This window comes from Callithrix jacchus, chromosome 2, assembly GCF_049354715.1.
Source record: "Callithrix jacchus isolate 240 chromosome 2, calJac240_pri, whole genome shotgun sequence".
In the NCBI taxonomy this organism is placed as follows: Eukaryota; Metazoa; Chordata; class Mammalia; order Primates; family Cebidae; genus Callithrix; species Callithrix jacchus.
The window spans coordinates 153,049,322-153,066,868 of record NC_133503.1 but is presented as its reverse complement, the minus strand read 5'-3'; the positions used below and the strand labels follow the sequence as shown (position 1 = coordinate 153,066,868).

The 17,547-nt window shown below is 42.8% G+C and overlaps 1 protein-coding gene across 1 annotated transcript in view; it reads left to right on the top strand.

The window, feature by feature from the left end:
• Window positions 1–1,265: 1,265 nt before the first annotated feature.
• Window positions 1,266–17,547, top strand: part of MAP3K1 (mitogen-activated protein kinase kinase kinase 1) — an 81,664-nt gene continuing 65,382 nt past the window's right edge. Inside the window, exon 1 of the mRNA XM_035291546.3 lies at window positions 1,266–1,772. Within this exon, the coding sequence (XP_035147437.3) occupies window positions 1,291–1,772 (482 nt within the window). The 5' untranslated portion in view covers window positions 1,266–1,290. The remainder of the gene's footprint in view (window positions 1,773–17,547) is intronic.

The window sequence follows — 17,547 nt, the reverse complement described above, 5'->3', positions numbered from 1 at the left end:
GCTCCTGGGTTTTGGGAGATTCCGAATACTAAACAAACCGGCTGGAAGAAAGGAAAGGAAGGAAGAAATTAACACAACACAAAAGCTCTCCTCGGTTGACAAAAAGTCGAAAATCAGTAACCTGTAAATGTTGCTTTTTCCATCCCAAAGCACCTTCTCACGTAGGAGCACAGGGAGTAGGTGGACTCAGAACGCCGCGAGGGGCAGCCGGGCCCTGCAGGGGTGGGGACAGAGGGAACCCGGCTGGTGGCCCGACCCTGCGGGGAAGAAGGACGTGCGGCGTGAAGCATCGGATTCGGGGAGGGCCAGGAGCTGGCCGAGGGTGACTTCCAGACACAGCGCTGGTTCCCTCCCCAATCGCGCTCCATGAAATCCTGCACAGGACTGTGTTTCCCAAAGTCAGCCAAAGAAAAACTCCAGCTCGAAGGGGACACTCGCCTCCTTTCCTCGCCCCCACGGTTTCTGAGGCTGTGGGGACTTGGTGCCGGCAGGGGGTAGCTATCCCTAATCAACAGCTTCAGGATGTAAGATATTACAGAAAACTTTGAAGTTTTGTTATTCGTAGCACAGGGATACGGGTGGGACAACAGAGAAGGAATGTTTTCTTTTCAAAAGAAAACAAAAACAAAACTTTATTTTCCTGCTCCACAGCAGCCTGTCTGTTGAACGTTTACTTGCTTTCGGTTTGCTGCAAGCAAGACGGTCCCGGGCGCCACCTGCGCGTCGGTGGGAGGCTGGTCCGCGCCCGGGTCCCCCGACGCTCGCTGCAAAGGGCAGTGCGAATGACAGACAGTAAACCCTCTCGCCTGCGTCCCCTTCAGGCACCAGAAACCCAAGTTGGAACTAATTCTTTCTTTCAGAAGCGGCAACTCCCCTCCGGCGAGCTCCCGCGGAGCCGGGACGAGATTGCGGAGAGGAAGCGGCGCAGCGCTGCCGCCGAGGCTCCTCCTTTCGCCGGTGCGGCCGGGACTACCTGGCGGCGCGGCGCGTGCAGCGCGCTGAGTCTAGAGCGCCCCCGCGCCCGCCGCCTCCCAGTCCACCTCTCCAGGCCGTTAGGACAGCCCACCTTCTCCCACCTGCGGCCCCCTGGCCGCCCTCCGCCCACGCCTCCGCTGCAGGCCGGACTCAGCGCGCCCGGCCGTCGGTGGGTCCAGGCCGGGCGCCCGGCGGGCCGCGCTCACGCAGTTGGCGCAGGAGGCCTTACGCTGGCGGCGCAGTGCCCGCCCCCTGCGCTCTCCCCGCCCCCTCCCTCCCTCGCAGGGGCCGAGCGAATGTAGCCCGCGAGAGAAAATGGCGGCGGCGGCGGGGAATCGCGCCTCGTCGTCGGGATTCCCGGGCGCCGGGGCTGCAAGCCCTGAGGCGGGCGGCGGCGGAGGGGCCCTCAAGGCGAGCAGCGCGCCCGCGGCGGCCGCGGGACTGCTGCGGGAGGCGGGCAGCGGGGACCGCGAGCGGGCGGACTGGAGGCGGCGGCAGCTGCGCAAAGTGCGGAGTGTGGAGCTGGACCAGCTGCCGGAGCCGCCGCTCTTCCTCGCCGCCTCGCCGCCGTCCTCCTCGACTTCCCCGTCGCCGGAGCCCGCGGACGCAGCGGGGAGTGGGACCGGCTTCCAGCCTGTGGCGGTGCCGCCGTCCCACGGAGCCGCTAGCCGCGGCGGCGCCCACCCTGCCGAGCCGGTGGCCGCGCCGGACAGCGGCGCCTCGAGTCCCGCAGCGGCCGAGCCCGGGGAGAAGCGGGCGCCTGCCGCCGAGCCACCTCCTGCAGCGGCCCCCTCCGGGTGAGCAGCGCGGCCGGGGGCGCGGCGGGGACTTGGGGGGCGGGCAGAGGGCAATGAATGAATGCCGGGCTCCGTGCACGGCGTCCCGGGGCTCAGAGCGGCGAGACTACGGGCCGCTCGCCGGGACCCGCGCCCCTGAGCACCCCCCGACCCCTCCGGAGTCGGGCGGCGCCCCGGACCCAGCCTGGGGGACCGGACGGGTACGTGCAGAAGAGTTTGTTATTGTTTGTAGACATGTGACAGGCGTGCGAGCCGCGCTGCGGGAACCCGTGGCGAAAAGGTGTGGGGGGCCACGGCTAGCTTTGTGGGACTCCCGGAATCGGGGCTCTCCGAGGAGCCCGGGGGGCGGGGCACGGCCCTGCGGCGGCGCCCCCGGACGGGTGTCCCCGGGGCCGGGGCACTGGGGGGCGAGGCCCGAGCCTGCGGCGGGCGGTGGTCGGAAAAGGGGCGGGGTGGATGGGGAGCCCGAGGTCGGGTGGGGGACGGAGAGGGCCGAAGAGAAAGCAGGAGGTCCCCGCGGCCGTGACAGGCAGAGCCCCTCGGCCCGCTCGTGGCTCGAGTCGCTAGGCAGGTACCGGGGGCCGGGCCCGGACGCGGGCGGCGCGCCCCCAGCGCCTGCTGCAGGGCTCGGGGCAGACGGCTCCGTAACGCCTGTCAAAGCGGTGCGGCGGGAGGCTGCACTCTCGCGGGGGCTTGCAGTCTTTTAAGAAGTGCGGTTTGTCTAATTGCGACCCCCAAGGGGCTTCGAGTGTTCCTGGGAATGCGAACTGTACTGCTAAGACTTGAGTGACTTCTGTTTGGAGTTTGAATTTGGCCTTTGAAGTTTGCATTTGGCAGAGTGGTGTAAGAGCCAGGACCGGATGTGTCAGCCATTCAGTTTCAAAGCAGTAGTGGCTGCTCCCCGCAGCCCCTCCGGCTTGGCCCTGGGACCGCGGCGCGGGTGCGGTGCTTCCTGCTCGGTGCCGCGGCGCGGGCCGCCAGCTGAATTCCAGGGGCCACACAGCACGGTGGGCTTCGGCTCAGATGCATATGAAGTACAGTATGTGTAAGGTATTTTAGACCAGCGGGTCATTGACCTCGCCCGTTTTTGGCTACTGGAAATTTTTATGTTAAAGGAAATTCTTTTAAGTGTGACAGCTACGTCCTTTTTTTTTTTCTTTTTTTTTTTTTTTTTTTTTACATCTGATTAATGTATGCAAAGCACAAAGTCTTGATGGTATTTTGAGTTGCTGGAAATGTTTTTGTGATAGTCCCTTGTTGCTCTATAGAATTCCCTGACCTTTAGTATAGGAATAAAGTGTGTCATTTTGTAAGACGATTTTGACAGGAGTCCTCGGTTTGGATTAATTATCTAAAGTGATCTGGCATTTTTTGTGCACTTGGTTATTTACTTACAATCACGAACCATTTATTATTTGGAGGTCCCTTTCCTCCCCCAGCAAGAACTAAAAAATATGCTCCGCACTGTACCATGGCACTACTAATAGGAAAGGAGATTTGTGACTGATAATAGTTTTGTGTGGGCTTGTACATGTAATTTATTCTTACTAGAGTTGTGTACCTCTACAGTTTCCTGTTACTGTGCAGATTGTATTAAAACTTAACTAGAATAATTATTTGAGGGATACTGAACTGAACTTCAAATGAACTGGATAAAAATTTTTAACCCCAAATTTGAGAAATTAATTGTATCCTTATGAGACCTAACTTTGTGGATACAATAAATAATTTAGCAAACGTCAGCAATCTAGTTCTCCTAATGAGCTGTGAATATAGAAGAGCATGCACTGTAAAAATACTATACAGAAATTGTTTAGTGTTGTCTCTTGACCCAAAATAAGACGACTAAGATGGAGGCAGATAGAATTTAGGGACTAAGTAATCCATACTTAATATTTGCATTTTATAACCGAGGTTTTTTCCCCTTTGCTTAAGGTGTGGATTATAATTGCACAGTATAAGAAAATAATGGGCTAGTAAGGATAATCTTTTTTTAAAAAAATATTTTTACTAGCCAGAATGCTGTTGGCTTATCACAAATGTTATATGTAAAGATTTCATTTATAGTAAAATGTTGATTCCCTAATTTTATGAAATACAGTGAATTTTTTTTTTTCTCTTAACAGTGGGGTTGAAATTCATTTGAATTGGTTGGTATAAAACTGCGGGGAAAGGGCTTGTATCTTATTTGTGTGTGTGCATTTTATGCTGCCTGTTGGTTATGATACATAATTATCTCTGAATTAAAACTGTAGAAAAAAAGTTGATTATAGCCAACTCAATAAAATATCAGTTGAACTTTGTTTTCCTTTTTTTTTTTTTTTGACAGTTGTTAAGTTATACTCATACTTCTAAGAGGAAAATCTGAGATTTTGAAATAATTGAGAGTTCTGTGATTTTTTTTAAGTTTAGAATTTCCTTCTGTTATTTGGATGTAGAAAATACACTTGTGAATTAGAAGTTATATAAATAAATAATATTCATACTAAAATGGAAGATTTTAAGTTTGTCCCTCTTGTTCAGGTTAATAGCTGAAATCAGTGAAAGTGCCTGTAAGTGGCGCCCAAGGGTTTGGAATTTTTCCTTATATTACAGAATTTAGGGGCTTTTTCTTTCTATTTACTGACTTTGAAGAAAAATTACAGTGTTACTCTCCATTGAACAGGCTATTGTGAGTTTGGTAGATATAATTACCCCATCCTATTTCTGTAACTTAAAAAACCAAACTATCAATTTGCTGGTCCCATGAAAGGACAAGATATGCTATACTTGTTAATGTTAGTTTTTGTTTAAAACTAAAGATATTTCACAGGCTGCTTTTATATCCTCATATAACCCTCAGATTTCATTTCCTTTTTAAAACTATTAGACTAAAATATAATTTAGTAACCTTTTACTAAAGAGGAGGTATAAGAGCATTATTACCTAAAAATTACTCTTAAAATACTAAGTGACTTTATAAAAAACATAGAGGTGGTCACATAAGTTAGTCTTCCATGATTTTGTATGTTTTTAGTTAGGAATGGTCTCAGTTTCATTTTAAATCAGGTAAGAAAATTAATGCATTCTTCAGAGATTAACCTTATTAAATATTCTAGAAGAGAAATATCAGAGGTAGAATTGTTGCCAACTTTTCTTTCATATCTGATTTTGGCAAGAGTGACTGGTTAACCAACATTCCTTAATATATGATTTCCAATACACTGTAATAACTCCATTTTGTTAGATACGAAAAACAGGAAGTAGCCCTGTTCATTGATATTCTTTTACGACTTCCATGGCACCTCAAGCATAACATGTTGCATGTTTTAGAAATGGCCACTGACTTGTCAACTTGCAGATTTCAAAATGTGGGAAGAAAGGAGTGTTCTTTTGCTTTCAACAAGAGCAAAAAAAAACCCAGCTACAGCTTGCCTAGGCTGGTTGGCTAACCAGTCCTTGACACTGGCATTGTGCATTCCAAAGGTAGAAATGTTGGGGTGTCAAGGTAGTTAATGGGGAATGGATTACCTTGAGGAAAAGTATGGGGCATTCAGAAGTGCTCTCAGGTAGAAAGCACCACTTTTGCATTTTTTACCCAAGTTATCTTCTTGGGTTGAGGGCTATCTCTTATATAAAGATGGCAATGGGAATATGTGTCATGGAAGAGTAATAGTCTCTAGTGGCTGCTTAGGAACTGCAATTACACCTCCAATCTTGGAATTCTTTGCTTCTATCGGATATATCAAGTATATTCCTTAAACTTGGTTGTTTTCCTTAGTTCTGGCCTCTTTTTATATCCTAAGTCAGAAGCTAAAGCAACTTAAACATGCGAATGGTAGAATATTAATGTGAGGAAACGTGTAGGATTAGGAATAACCCAAAGTTGTCTTTAAGAAAAAGAACATATTTCATCACAAAATAAATAATCAGGGCCAGAATTAGTTTTGGTTCATTGCAAAGCATGAGATTAGTCAGATACTCTTTTCAAATTGCAAAAATATATTAGGATTATTTAATTTAATTTTTTTTGAGATGGAGTTTCACTGCTTCACCCAGGCAGGAGGGCAGTGCATGATCTCAGCTCCCTGAAACCTCCTCCTCTTGGGTTCAAGCAGTTCTCTACCTCAGCCTCCTGAGTAGCTGAAGTTACAGGTGCCCGCCACCATGCCCGGCTAATTTTTTATATTTTTAGTAGAGACAGCATTTCACCATCTTGCCCAGGCTGGTCTTGAACTCCTGACCTCATGATCCACCTGCCTTGGCCTCTCAAAGTACTGGAATTACAGGCATGAGCCGCTGTACCCGGCCAATATATTAGGATTTTATCTGTGGCTTAAAACGTATTCATTGAGCATATAGTTGTGCCTAGATACCTTTTATATAATCACCTTTTTTGCCTTCTCTGTGTGTATAATATATATATTATACATCTTTATATATAATCTCATTTAATCATCACTGCAGCTCCCTAAGATAGTGTAATTTCTGTTTGCTGGAGGCAAACTCATCTGAGATGGTAAAGCCTCATCATCACACAACTAGAAGACAGAGCTAGGATTCAATCCCAAGTCAGTCTGACTCCACAGAGTCCATTTCTTGATACTACTCTATGCTTCTTCCATTTTCTTTTTCAAATTAATAATCAAATTAATTATTTTTAAGGAGAAAGTTGTTCTGCAGGCATTCTAATAGACCATGAGCTAGGTCTCTACCCTATGCTACGTTTTCCTGCTAATATGTGTAATAGGTATGTTTCCGTAACCTGGCCTTCTATATGTAATACAAGTAAACTGTATTTAGATCACCCTATCATGTCAGCCAAAGAGGATTAATCATTAGTGTTGAATGTTTCTTAAATTTATTGATTTGTGCTGTATTAAGTCATAAGTGAAAGGAGATAAAGAAGCTGAAATTAACATGGTTCATTCATGGTAATCACACAGAAGAGAAACTTTTAGTATTGCTAGACTCTACCCCTTTGTTATTGTTTTAGATTTCATCCATTCATTGTTTATAGGGTGGTGGAGAAAAAGATCATGAGTACACAGGCTGTTTCTGTTTGTAGATTGTGGTATGAACATGTTTCACAATATCATGTTAAGTGCTGTAAGAGAGATGGGATGCAGAAGGGATACAGCGTATTAGTTTCAAACTGTTTCTGCCTAATAAGAGGAATATATACAAAACTGCATGTTCGGGCATTATTTATTTTTCTTGTAAGAGAAAATTAAAAAGGAGATGGGGGAGCAGGAAATTCAACATCTGCTAATAGCTAGTTTTAAAATTCAGTCTTTATTATTAGTAACAGCAACTCTACTAGTAGGAAAACAACTGGGGAAATGTAAAATATGCTCTAGGGGGTAAGAGATCAAGAAGATAGCCTTGTTTTTATTTACTCTATGGCATGTCATAGTTGATTTAGGTATGTTTGGTATGGAAGGTTCTGTATTGTTAGTGATTGAGTCCTTTGGAAAACCAGGCTGGTTAATTTGATTGAGATGTAGAATTGTTAAAACTCATCAAGTATATATTTCTGAAAGTACATATCTGTTACCTGGGAATTACTAAGCAAGCCAACGGACCTCTTAAAGACTGTAAATAGGCCCTGGAGCCACATGGTACAGCCTGCACAGTACTACAGTTAGTGTATTAACTAAGTTTATCATGTAAGCATAATGATGATGGATAGATATGGAGTGAGGAGAGGGTCGATACTGGGGTGTAGGTGGAAGGTTTGCTGTTGACAGGTGTTATCATTACTTTTCTTTTTGTATATTTAAATTAGAAATGGGTTCTCACTGTGTTGCCCAGGCTGGATCGAACTCCTGGGCTCAGATGATCCTTCCACATAGCTGGGACTACAGGTACAAGCCACTGTGTCTGGCTTCACTTTTCTTCAATGGCTAAACAATAATTTAAGTGATATGTTGTCAAGTAATCTTCAAACTGGTTTTATGGTATTTTCTGAATACTAAATATCGGTTGTTAACAGACAAGGAATTTTATCTGATTCTTTGCACCATCTCCCAGCATCTAGACTAGGGTCTGGGAACCCTGAATATTAGATGCCAGAAAGGTTAACATGAATTAATTTTCCCAAAGTGGTTAAATTAGCATATCCAAAGATTAAAATAACTTAATATGGTGTGATTTTAATCATGATCTAGCTTAAGACAAGTTTTGAAGGCAAGTACTATTTTTTAGGAGTTTTTGTACATCGTTTGGTATGTATGTATGTATGTATTTTTGAAATGGAGTCTTGCTCTGTTGCTCAGGCTGTAGTGCAGTGGTGCAATCTCTGCTCACTGCAGCCACTGCCTCCTGGGTTCAAGCAATTCTGTCTAGCCTCCTGAGTAGCTGAGATCACCAGCATGTACCACCATTCCCAGATAATTTTTTTTTTTTTTTTTGTGGAGAAGAGATTTCACCATGTTGGCCATGCTGGTCTTTAACTCCTGACCTCAAGTGATCCACCCACCTTGGCCTCCCAAAGTGCTGGGATTACAGGAATGAGCCACCGTGCCCGGACGATTGCTTGATGTTTAGTAGCAGTAGTTGGCATTTAGCAAGCAGTCATTGATAATATTGACCAATTATATATAACGTGAGCTTTCTAATAATTAGTGTTTTAATGACTAAGTGTAGTTACAAAATAATTGGAGCCATGCTCAAAATGTCAGATATTGAGAAAATTGAATTCCTGATATTTGAAAGTGTCTAGTTATTTGAGTTAATTGGTAAGCCCTCCTGATTTTCTTTTAACCATGACACTTCTGTGACAGCCCGTCTTCATCCTGTTGAACATTGATGCTAGAAGATCCCCAGGGTGATCCTGGGCCTTCATTCTGTCTCCTCCACCCCCACCCCTGTCTCATTAATGCCCTTAGATCGGTTATGGACCATTTACAAATGATTGCAGAGTTTATTGTACTGACAATGATCTCTCCTAAAGTCCAGACCTATATACCTGGCTACATGACACCTGCACAGTCAGGTGTCTAAAACCAAATTCATGACCTTCCCTAAACCTTCTCCTAACATGTTCCCTGCTCATTAAATGGCAGAACCAGAACCCAGGAGTCACTCTTGACACCTCCTCCTTTCACCTCCTCAAATTCAGTCCATCCTTAGGTGCTAGGGATTTGACCTTTTACCACACCCCTAGCCAGGTGCCCACTGTCTCTCATTTCCTCTAACCTAGTAGCCTCCTTGCCTGCTCCCTGTGTCCTTTCTCCTTTGCAATCTGTTCTCTATATTAGGTGGCCAGGGTGATCATTTCAAAATGTAAATCTGATCATAACTTCGTCCCTCCAGAAAACCAAACTTAATTTAATTTTAAAATGTTCACATGCCTTCCATTTGAATAAAGACCAGGAAATCTTTAACATGCCTGACCAAGTCCCTGCCTGATCTCCAGGCCCGTCTCAGCTCACACCTGCCTCAGACTCACTCACTGCCTCCTGCTATAGAGTTCTAGCATGTTCACTCTGCCAGGAACACTGTTTCTCCATAAAGTCAGCTCCTCATTGTTAAAATCTTAACTCATTGACACTTCCTTAGGGAAGCTTTCCCTGATCGCCCAGACTGGCCTTGTAGCAGGGTGTCTCTACTGTCAGTGTTGTGCTTTCACATGTGTTACCTCATTTCATGAATGACTGCCTTCCCCCAGAAGACCGAAGACTGAGTGGGTAGGGCTTGTGGTTGGGTAGGGACCTAGCACCCAGCAAAATGCCTGACATAGAGTAGACACTGTAAATACTTGTTGAATAAATGAACGAGAGAGATAATGGGATGGGCATGTTCAAATTAGTAGATTCACAGTTTTTCCTGTTTAGGCAGACATAGTGTAGGACATAGTTGAAAAGGTGTTAAATGGCAAAAGTCCAGATTATTGGTGTTTCCACATTGTAAATTTGCGATAGACTCATTGAGAGCTATCTGGACTTGTGGACCTGCCTAGTACCTTGAGTGAAATAGGACAGCTTAATGTAGTAGAGAGCAAATAGCTGTACTGCATGACAACATTATAGGGAAGAAGAGTCTGCTAGGTGTACATAATTATTCTGTACTTACTAGGGAGTTAAGAATTTGTGTGTGTGTGCATGTATATATATGCATTTATATATATACACATATGTCTGTGTGAGTAAATATACATATTGTCATGAATTAATATAATCTTTAAAGTTCTCAGAATGTCATCTAAACTTAAGATACCACTTTTAGAATTCTTGTCTCGATAGCCCTACTTCATCTAAAATTCATTAACTTGATCATAATTCAACTTGGCATAAATACAGGTTCACATTTGCATTGAAGAAAATATTTGTTAGGCAAGTACTCAATGAGATTGCAGAAGCCAAGAACCCATGTAACTGAAAACGTTTTAAAGTTTACTGTTGGTAACTAAACCCAGCAGCCTCTCTTATCTAGAACATGGGTTAGCACTAAGAAGTAAGAAAAAATGCTCTAAGCAGCCAAAGGCCCTGTAACAAAATACGTGCTATTGAAGCTCTTTGATTTTACACTTAGAAGAGTTCCCGGGACATTTGCTCAGGATTGACACTTAAGATGTTGTTCTTGCTGTCTTGTTCATGTGGTGTCCTTGACATGCAGCAGTTAGAAGCAGCCAGTTAGAAGGTGTGGCAACGAGTCCTGCAAGAGGCAGGTGCCCCAAAGGCTGCAGTGTTGGCAGACCTGACAGAGGAGAAAGGGAGAAGAGGATGTCAAAACATTACAATCGGGGTCCACCTGGCATTGGTACAGTTAGTGCCAACTGGGTAGCCTCTGCCGTTTAAAAATATACTCAGTGAAGCAAAGTTGGAAAGCTTGTAATACAGATTAAGGAAAATTACTATCCAGTATAGTTATAGAAAGTGTCTTGATCTTTGAAGTGGTAAACCACTAACTTTTCTGTAAGATGTAGTTCTGTAGCCATGATGATACTGAATACATAGATACTTTAGAATTACATAAAACTGGATGCTGCTCACCAAATGTCTTATCGATTATCTGTGTGTAAAATTCTTTCTTGTTATTGTTGACCTGAGTCATTTTATACCCTACAGTTGCTTTAAAATGCTTAATAATCACAACTACCACTAAAATACACTGATCTTTTCCTTTTTTTGTTTTGTTTTTGAGACAGAGTCTTGCTCTGTTGCCCAGGCTGGAGTGCAGTGGTACCATATTGGCTCCCTGCAATATCCGCCTCCTGGGTTCAAGCCATTCTCCTACCTCAGCCTCCTGAGTAGCTGGGATTACAGGCACCTGCCACCACACCTGGCTAATTTTTGTGTTTTTGGTAGAGATGGGGTTTAACCATGTTGGCCAGGCTGGTCTTGAACTCCTGACCTCAGGTGATCCACCCGCCTCAGCCTCCCAACGTGCTGGGATTACAGGTACTTTTTCTTATGTTGCAGGTAGCTGGGCACTAAGCTCCAGCATTTGTAGCATTGACCAAGTAAGTCACTTAATTACAACAAGATTTTTGGTTTAATGAGATGGTTACTTGGGAAAACATTCTTAATGTCTACATGTTCTTAGATGATACTTACTCGTGTTTTGAAACTGGCATTTCACAGTTTATTCTTTTCTTCCCCCCCTCAAAATATCTTTATCAAGATACTTTGATCTTCATCAAGACACTTTGATGAAGATATTTGTTAGGAGGTATCTTTATCTTCATCAAGATACTTTGATGTGATGAAGATACTTGTTAGGAAGCAAGTTTTATAATTAGGAAGCAATGAGATTGTTCTTATTTTTAAAGATTCTTCTTTTATTTAAAATAATTGCAGCATCTAATTTTATATAATTCTAAAGTACATCATATTTATTCAGAATCATCAAGGATACAGAACTACATCTTACAGGTAAGTTAGAGGTTTACCACTTCAAGGATCAAGACTATATCTGTTACGTAAATACTTCATGGATTTCTGTTGGTACTTTTAAAATCTTCTTGGGTAACAGGAAGCAGAGGTTGCAGTGAGCTGAGATTGTGCCACTGCACTCCAGCCTGGGCAATAGAGCGAGACTCTGTCTCAAGGAAAAAAAAATCTTCTTGGGTAATAAGCCAGATTATTTTCATTGAATCTTAAGTTTGTTTTTTGTTTTTTTAAGTGACAGATTAATGTAAATAGTAATATTCCTGAAAAGGTTTTAATATAAATTTATTTTGAGTTTTGAGAAATATGTTTCAAGTATTCCTGTACACTGGCATTTCTAGGCTATTAGACAATATTGTTACAAGGTACTCAGGGTATTTCTGGTATTCAGAATTTACAGAATTAAACTTCATTAATAAAGTGATTGAACAGTCCTTTTGAAAGCAAACAATTTTTTTAAAGTTACATTTTTATCATTTAACAAACAGGAACATACTATACACATTGCTATACAAGTTGCTTTTTTATTAACAATGTTTTGTTATTTTGGTGAACATAAAGCTATCTTTTTAATGACTGCATAATATTCCATTTTGGGAGTCTCATTAATGAACCAGTTTGCTATTTGTAGACATTTACATTGTTTGCTTTTTGGTTGTTATATTATGCTTCAGTGACTACTCTGGTAGATTTTCATGTAGTTCTGTGTATAATTCTGTAAAATAAATGTTCAGAAGTGAAATTGCTGAGTCAAAGGGCATGCATATTTTAAAATTTGACCGTATAGCCAAATTGCCCTGCAAAACGCCGTGTCAGTTGACATTTATCTCACAATATGTGAGAATGCCATTGCCCACATTCTTGCCAACATTGTGTATCATCAGTCTTTCATTTTTGCCAATCTGGTAGATGGAAGATGGTTTCTCATTTGAATTTGCGTTTCTTAGTTTTTGTTTTTGTTTTTGTTTTAGTATTGTTGGGTATCTTACATTTATTGACAATTTCATACTACTTTTGTGTATTTCCTTCCATGCATGGGAGAGGTTTTTTCCTTATTGATTTATAAACAACTCTTTGTATATTAGGAATAAGCTATGACATTTGTTGCAGTTATTTTCCTCCACTTTTGTATTATGATTTATGACTTTGGTTAAGTATTTTTTCCCATTGAAAAACTTTAATTTTTTGTTTTCAAATTTCAGTTCTTTTACAACTTCTGTGTTTAGGTCAGATAGAAAGGCCTTCCAGAGAGGCAGTGCTGTGTGGTGATTAAGAAAGCAGATGCCTGGGTTCTATTCAGAATTTCACCATTGTTAAGACGTCTAACTGGGTAGTTACTTAACTTCCTTGCACCTTGGTTTCTTTTACTGTAAAATGAAGATAATTATAATACCTACTTTAGAGTTGTTGTGAAGACTGAAAGAATTCATGTTTGTGTGGCTCTTAAAACAGTGCTTGGTAAATTCCAAACACTATATAAGAATACTGTATAGTATTGTTATTTTTTTTTAAAGGTACTTTCATCTCAAGTCCATCTGAAGTTTAAGGGGTGACTTAGGGATCATATTTTCTTCAGCAGGTTGGCTTGGTAACCCAGCACTGTTTATTGAGTGAAAATATTTGTCATATACAAAATTTTCAATATATTTGAAAATTCTCAAATGCATTTATTTTAGATATTATTCTTGCTCCAAGGGTCTAGATTCTTAACCAAATTTCAAGTTTGGTACAAAGATTAGAGGAAAGCTAGTCTTTAACCAGAAAGAAAAGGATTTGTCAGATTATTATCAGCTGTATCTTTGCTGACTCATTGATATTTTGGTGCCTAGGATGTCTTGGTTTTCTGACAGAATCCTGCATCCAACTTTCTCCAGGATAGTTCCTCCAGGAGGGATTCCTCTTGCCAGGCACCATGGCAGCCAGATGTCCAAACTGCATCCCTGCCCTCCTCAGCCTCTCTGTCCTTGCATCCAGATCCCCATGTGGTTGAGGGTGCCTGTCAGGGTAGACACTGCCAGTGTCTCCCATTGCTGTGCTCTTACTCTTGGACTTTCACACCTTCAGCTTCCAGTCACCAGTTCTGTTGTTACCACTCTCCTGCTAGCCTGAGAATACACCCACCTTTCTCCACTGCCATGGCTGCTAACCCAAAGTCAGGCCACTTTTCTTTATCCTCAATAAAGTCCAGACTCTGAAACACAGTTAGAAACCCCTAGTGCTCAGGCCTCTGCTCACTCTCAGCAGCCCCTCAGAACAGCCTGCTCCAGTCATTTGGTATCGTGCTCATAGTTTTAGTTCCCCAGCTGACCCTTCTTTTTTTTTAAAGAAAACAATTTTTTTTAAGTGTTGGCGTTAATGCATAGATAAGGTGTTTGAAATGGTATCTCTGGTTGGACTCTTGACCAGCTGAATTCCACCTCTGTCCTGCAGCTGACCCTTCTTTCTCAGTGTACCCAGTGCTCTTACTCTATCTAAAATACTCCTACTATCTCCGTGGTGAGGTTTTGTTTTTATTCCCTCTGTAATAAGGAATTATTCGTATTCCACTAAAAAATAAATGTGGCTCTGTAGAAGTCAGTGCTATACTGTGAATTCTGAACTCTGGTTTACAATGTTCCTCAATATCTGAGCTAGATTTGCTACTTTTAAGCCTTTTTAGTTTTTTCTGTATCGTTGTACATGTAGTCAGGTCTTTCTGAACAACGGTGTTTACAAAGAGATGTTTGTCAAGCGCACATTATTGTAAAGTGAATCAGATTTTTTTGTTTGGTGTTAAAAGCTCAGAGGTGTGGTCTCAGGGAAAAAATGTTGCTGCCAACATTGTTTTGTCAAGGACACATATTGCTGTCCTTGAGAATAATCCAAGTCCTTCACAGGTGAGATAACAGATATGCTCAGATACTTCAAGCAGAGAGCTTGTTGACAGTGTCGCATCACAAGGTTTATGATGAGCCTCCAGGGACAGGGTCCCAGCAAGCTGACAGGTTATAGGTGAGCATGCACATTATGTGTGCAGGTTACTCACATCCGTTTCGTTGGATCTATGGATGTTCTTTCTTGAGAAATGAAAAGACAGAGTAGTAAGCATGCTAGGGCGAGTGTCTTTAGTCCTTCTATCAGTCCTGGGGAGGAGATGTCCATGCCTTCAGGAAACACTCCCAGTATGAGCTGTGAGCCAGGCACTGAGATGCTGGGGACACAACAGGAAGGAAATCTCCATCCTGCAGTCACTGCCGGTGGAGGAGCTTACCTGATGACAAAGACAGTGCAGGACCCAGTCTACTGGGAGTAGGGGAGGCATCAGGAGGCTTTTCCGGTAAATGGGAGATGGAGCACCAGGCTAAGTCACGATAAATGTGGAGGAGTAAAGCAGGTGAAAGGAGCTTGCAAGGAGGTTTTGTGGCCTAGGGGTGGGTGAAGAACACACAGACCCAAATATCAGCAGTCTTGGAGCAGCATGGATAACTGCAAGTATAGTTCAGGTAACTCAGTCAGAGTGGAGGTAGGGTGCAGGGACCAAGCTAGGACACGATTTCTGCTATGGCCAGAGGGACAGGCAGAGCTCTCTGCCTTGTATTGCCCCCACTGGTCAATCCTGGGATCTCAGTGCTTAGGACAAAATAAAAAAGCCTTTGTAATTTGACAGGTAACCACAGAGCATTAAGAAGTGGGTCAGGAGGCCCCAACAGAGCTGGGACAAGACAGTCTGGGGTCACAAGTCTGGGAGCTGTGGCTGTTGCACTTCAGTAGCTCCATGTAGTTTCACAGGTTCACAGACTGGGAAGTGTCCTCATGGCAAAATGAATCCCATCCACTGTGGCCCTGAATTTGATTTTGGAACGGCATGTTTCCATTTTAAATCGTACACTGTAGTGATAAGAACCTGGGCCCAGCCGGGCACGGTGGCTCACACCTGTAATCCCAGTACTTTGGGAGGCCGAGGTGGGTGGATCACAAGGTCAGGAGTTCGAGACCAGCCTGGCCAACATGTTGAAACCCTGTTTCTACGAAAATTAGCCAAGCATAGTGGCGGGTGCCTGTAATCCCAGCTACCCAGGAGGCCAAGTCAGGAGAATCGCTTGAAACTGGAAGGCGGAGGTTGCAGTAAGCTGAGATTGCCCCACTGTACTCCAGCCTGGGTGACAAAAGCAAAACTCTGTCTCCAAAAAAAAAAAAAGGAAACATGAGCCCGAGAAATCAGATCTGTTAGCTGCTTGGACTCCAGCAAAGTCACTTCTCTGAACCTTGAATTTCTTGTCTCTAAAATGGGGTTGGTGGTGGTACAATGAAGCACCATTCTTTTTTTTTTTTTTTTTTTTTGAGACGGAGTTTCGCTCTTGTTACCCAGGCTGGAGTGCAATGGCGCGATCTCAGCTCACCGCAACCTCTGCTCCCTGGGTTCAGGCAATTCTCCTGCCTCAGCCTCCTGAGTAGCTGGGATTACAGGCACGTGCCACCATGCCCAGCTAATTTTTTGTATCTTTAGTAGAGACGGGGTTTCACCATGTTGACCAGGATGGTCTCGATATCTTGACCTCGTGATCCACTCACCTCGGCCTCCCAAAGTGCTAGGATTACAGGCTTGAGCCACAATGAAGCACCATTCTTGTTCCAGAAAAGTTTTCAGTTAATACTAACTATAGATAATACTCCCGCAAGTAATTATCTGTGCTCACTACTTAAACCTTTAACTGTACAGATGAAGATGAGGTTAAGAGCCTTCCTCAAGGTTGCCATGCTACTTACCACTAGGTTAGCAAAGGCAGTTTGTGTAGATTATGCATCACCTTGATAACAATACATTTCCCCTGTTATTTTGAAATGATTTATTAGAAAAATAGAAAATGGCAACTTTCAAAATTCTGTGATATGGGATAAAGCATCTCATAAGGGTTCTCATCTCTATAACCTAATGTAGGTTTCTTGGTCTTGTTTTCTCATCTGTGAAAAGAAAAGGTTGGTTTACACAATCTCTCAGTTCCCTTCAAGCTCTGGCAACTCTCCAGAGATTTAACTTGGGAATTATTTCTTGTGGCTGAATTTAGCTGTAATTATTGAAATAACAGTTTTTGAACTACAAACCCTTAAAATTTTAAACCTGGGTAACAACTATAAAGAGAAATGTAAATGAAAAGCAACAAAAGCCCAGAAAAAAGAAATCATATTTGTTAAGCAACATTAAGTGATGAGAAAATATGTTTTTAAAAAAGCTTATAACTGCCAGGAGAATATAATTTTGCAAAGTGGAGAAAATAAATTAGGTCAAGGTCATTAGCATGTTTGTGTTTAGCAAATACTACTTGGGGCAGTTTTGAAAATAACTTTAACTTTTGACAACTGCTATTAAAACTATCTTTTTCTTCTCACTGTTAACCTCTAAAAAAGCAGTCCTTTTACTTCTTCCTTTGTTTATAGAGACTTTTTTTGTAAATAAACATATATGTGCATCTTTTTTTAAGTTAAAAATGCGTCGCTTGGTAACAATCACATTGCTTCCTAATTGTGAAAATTCACATTTAATTATATTTTGGGGGCTCTTTTCACGTAATCTGGACAGAGTTGACAGCTGCTGGAAAATGCAAATACATTTCACTATTAATCCTTTTATTTTTCTTCTTTAATAATTTTGGGCTCAAGTTCTAAAAAATTATGACTTTCAAAAAGACTTGGAATAAGACCTTTTAACTGATGTAATCATTGTAATTGCACCGACTTGAAGCATTGTCACACAAACCTTCTTGCCTATTGCTGTCTTTTCTCTTTTCTTTTCTTTTTTGAAACAAGGTCTCACTCCTTTACTCAGACTGAAGTGCAGTGGCATGGTCATGACTCACTGCAGCTTCAGCCTTTCTGGGCTCAGGTAATCCTCCCACTTTTGCCTCCAGAGTAGCTGGGACCACAGG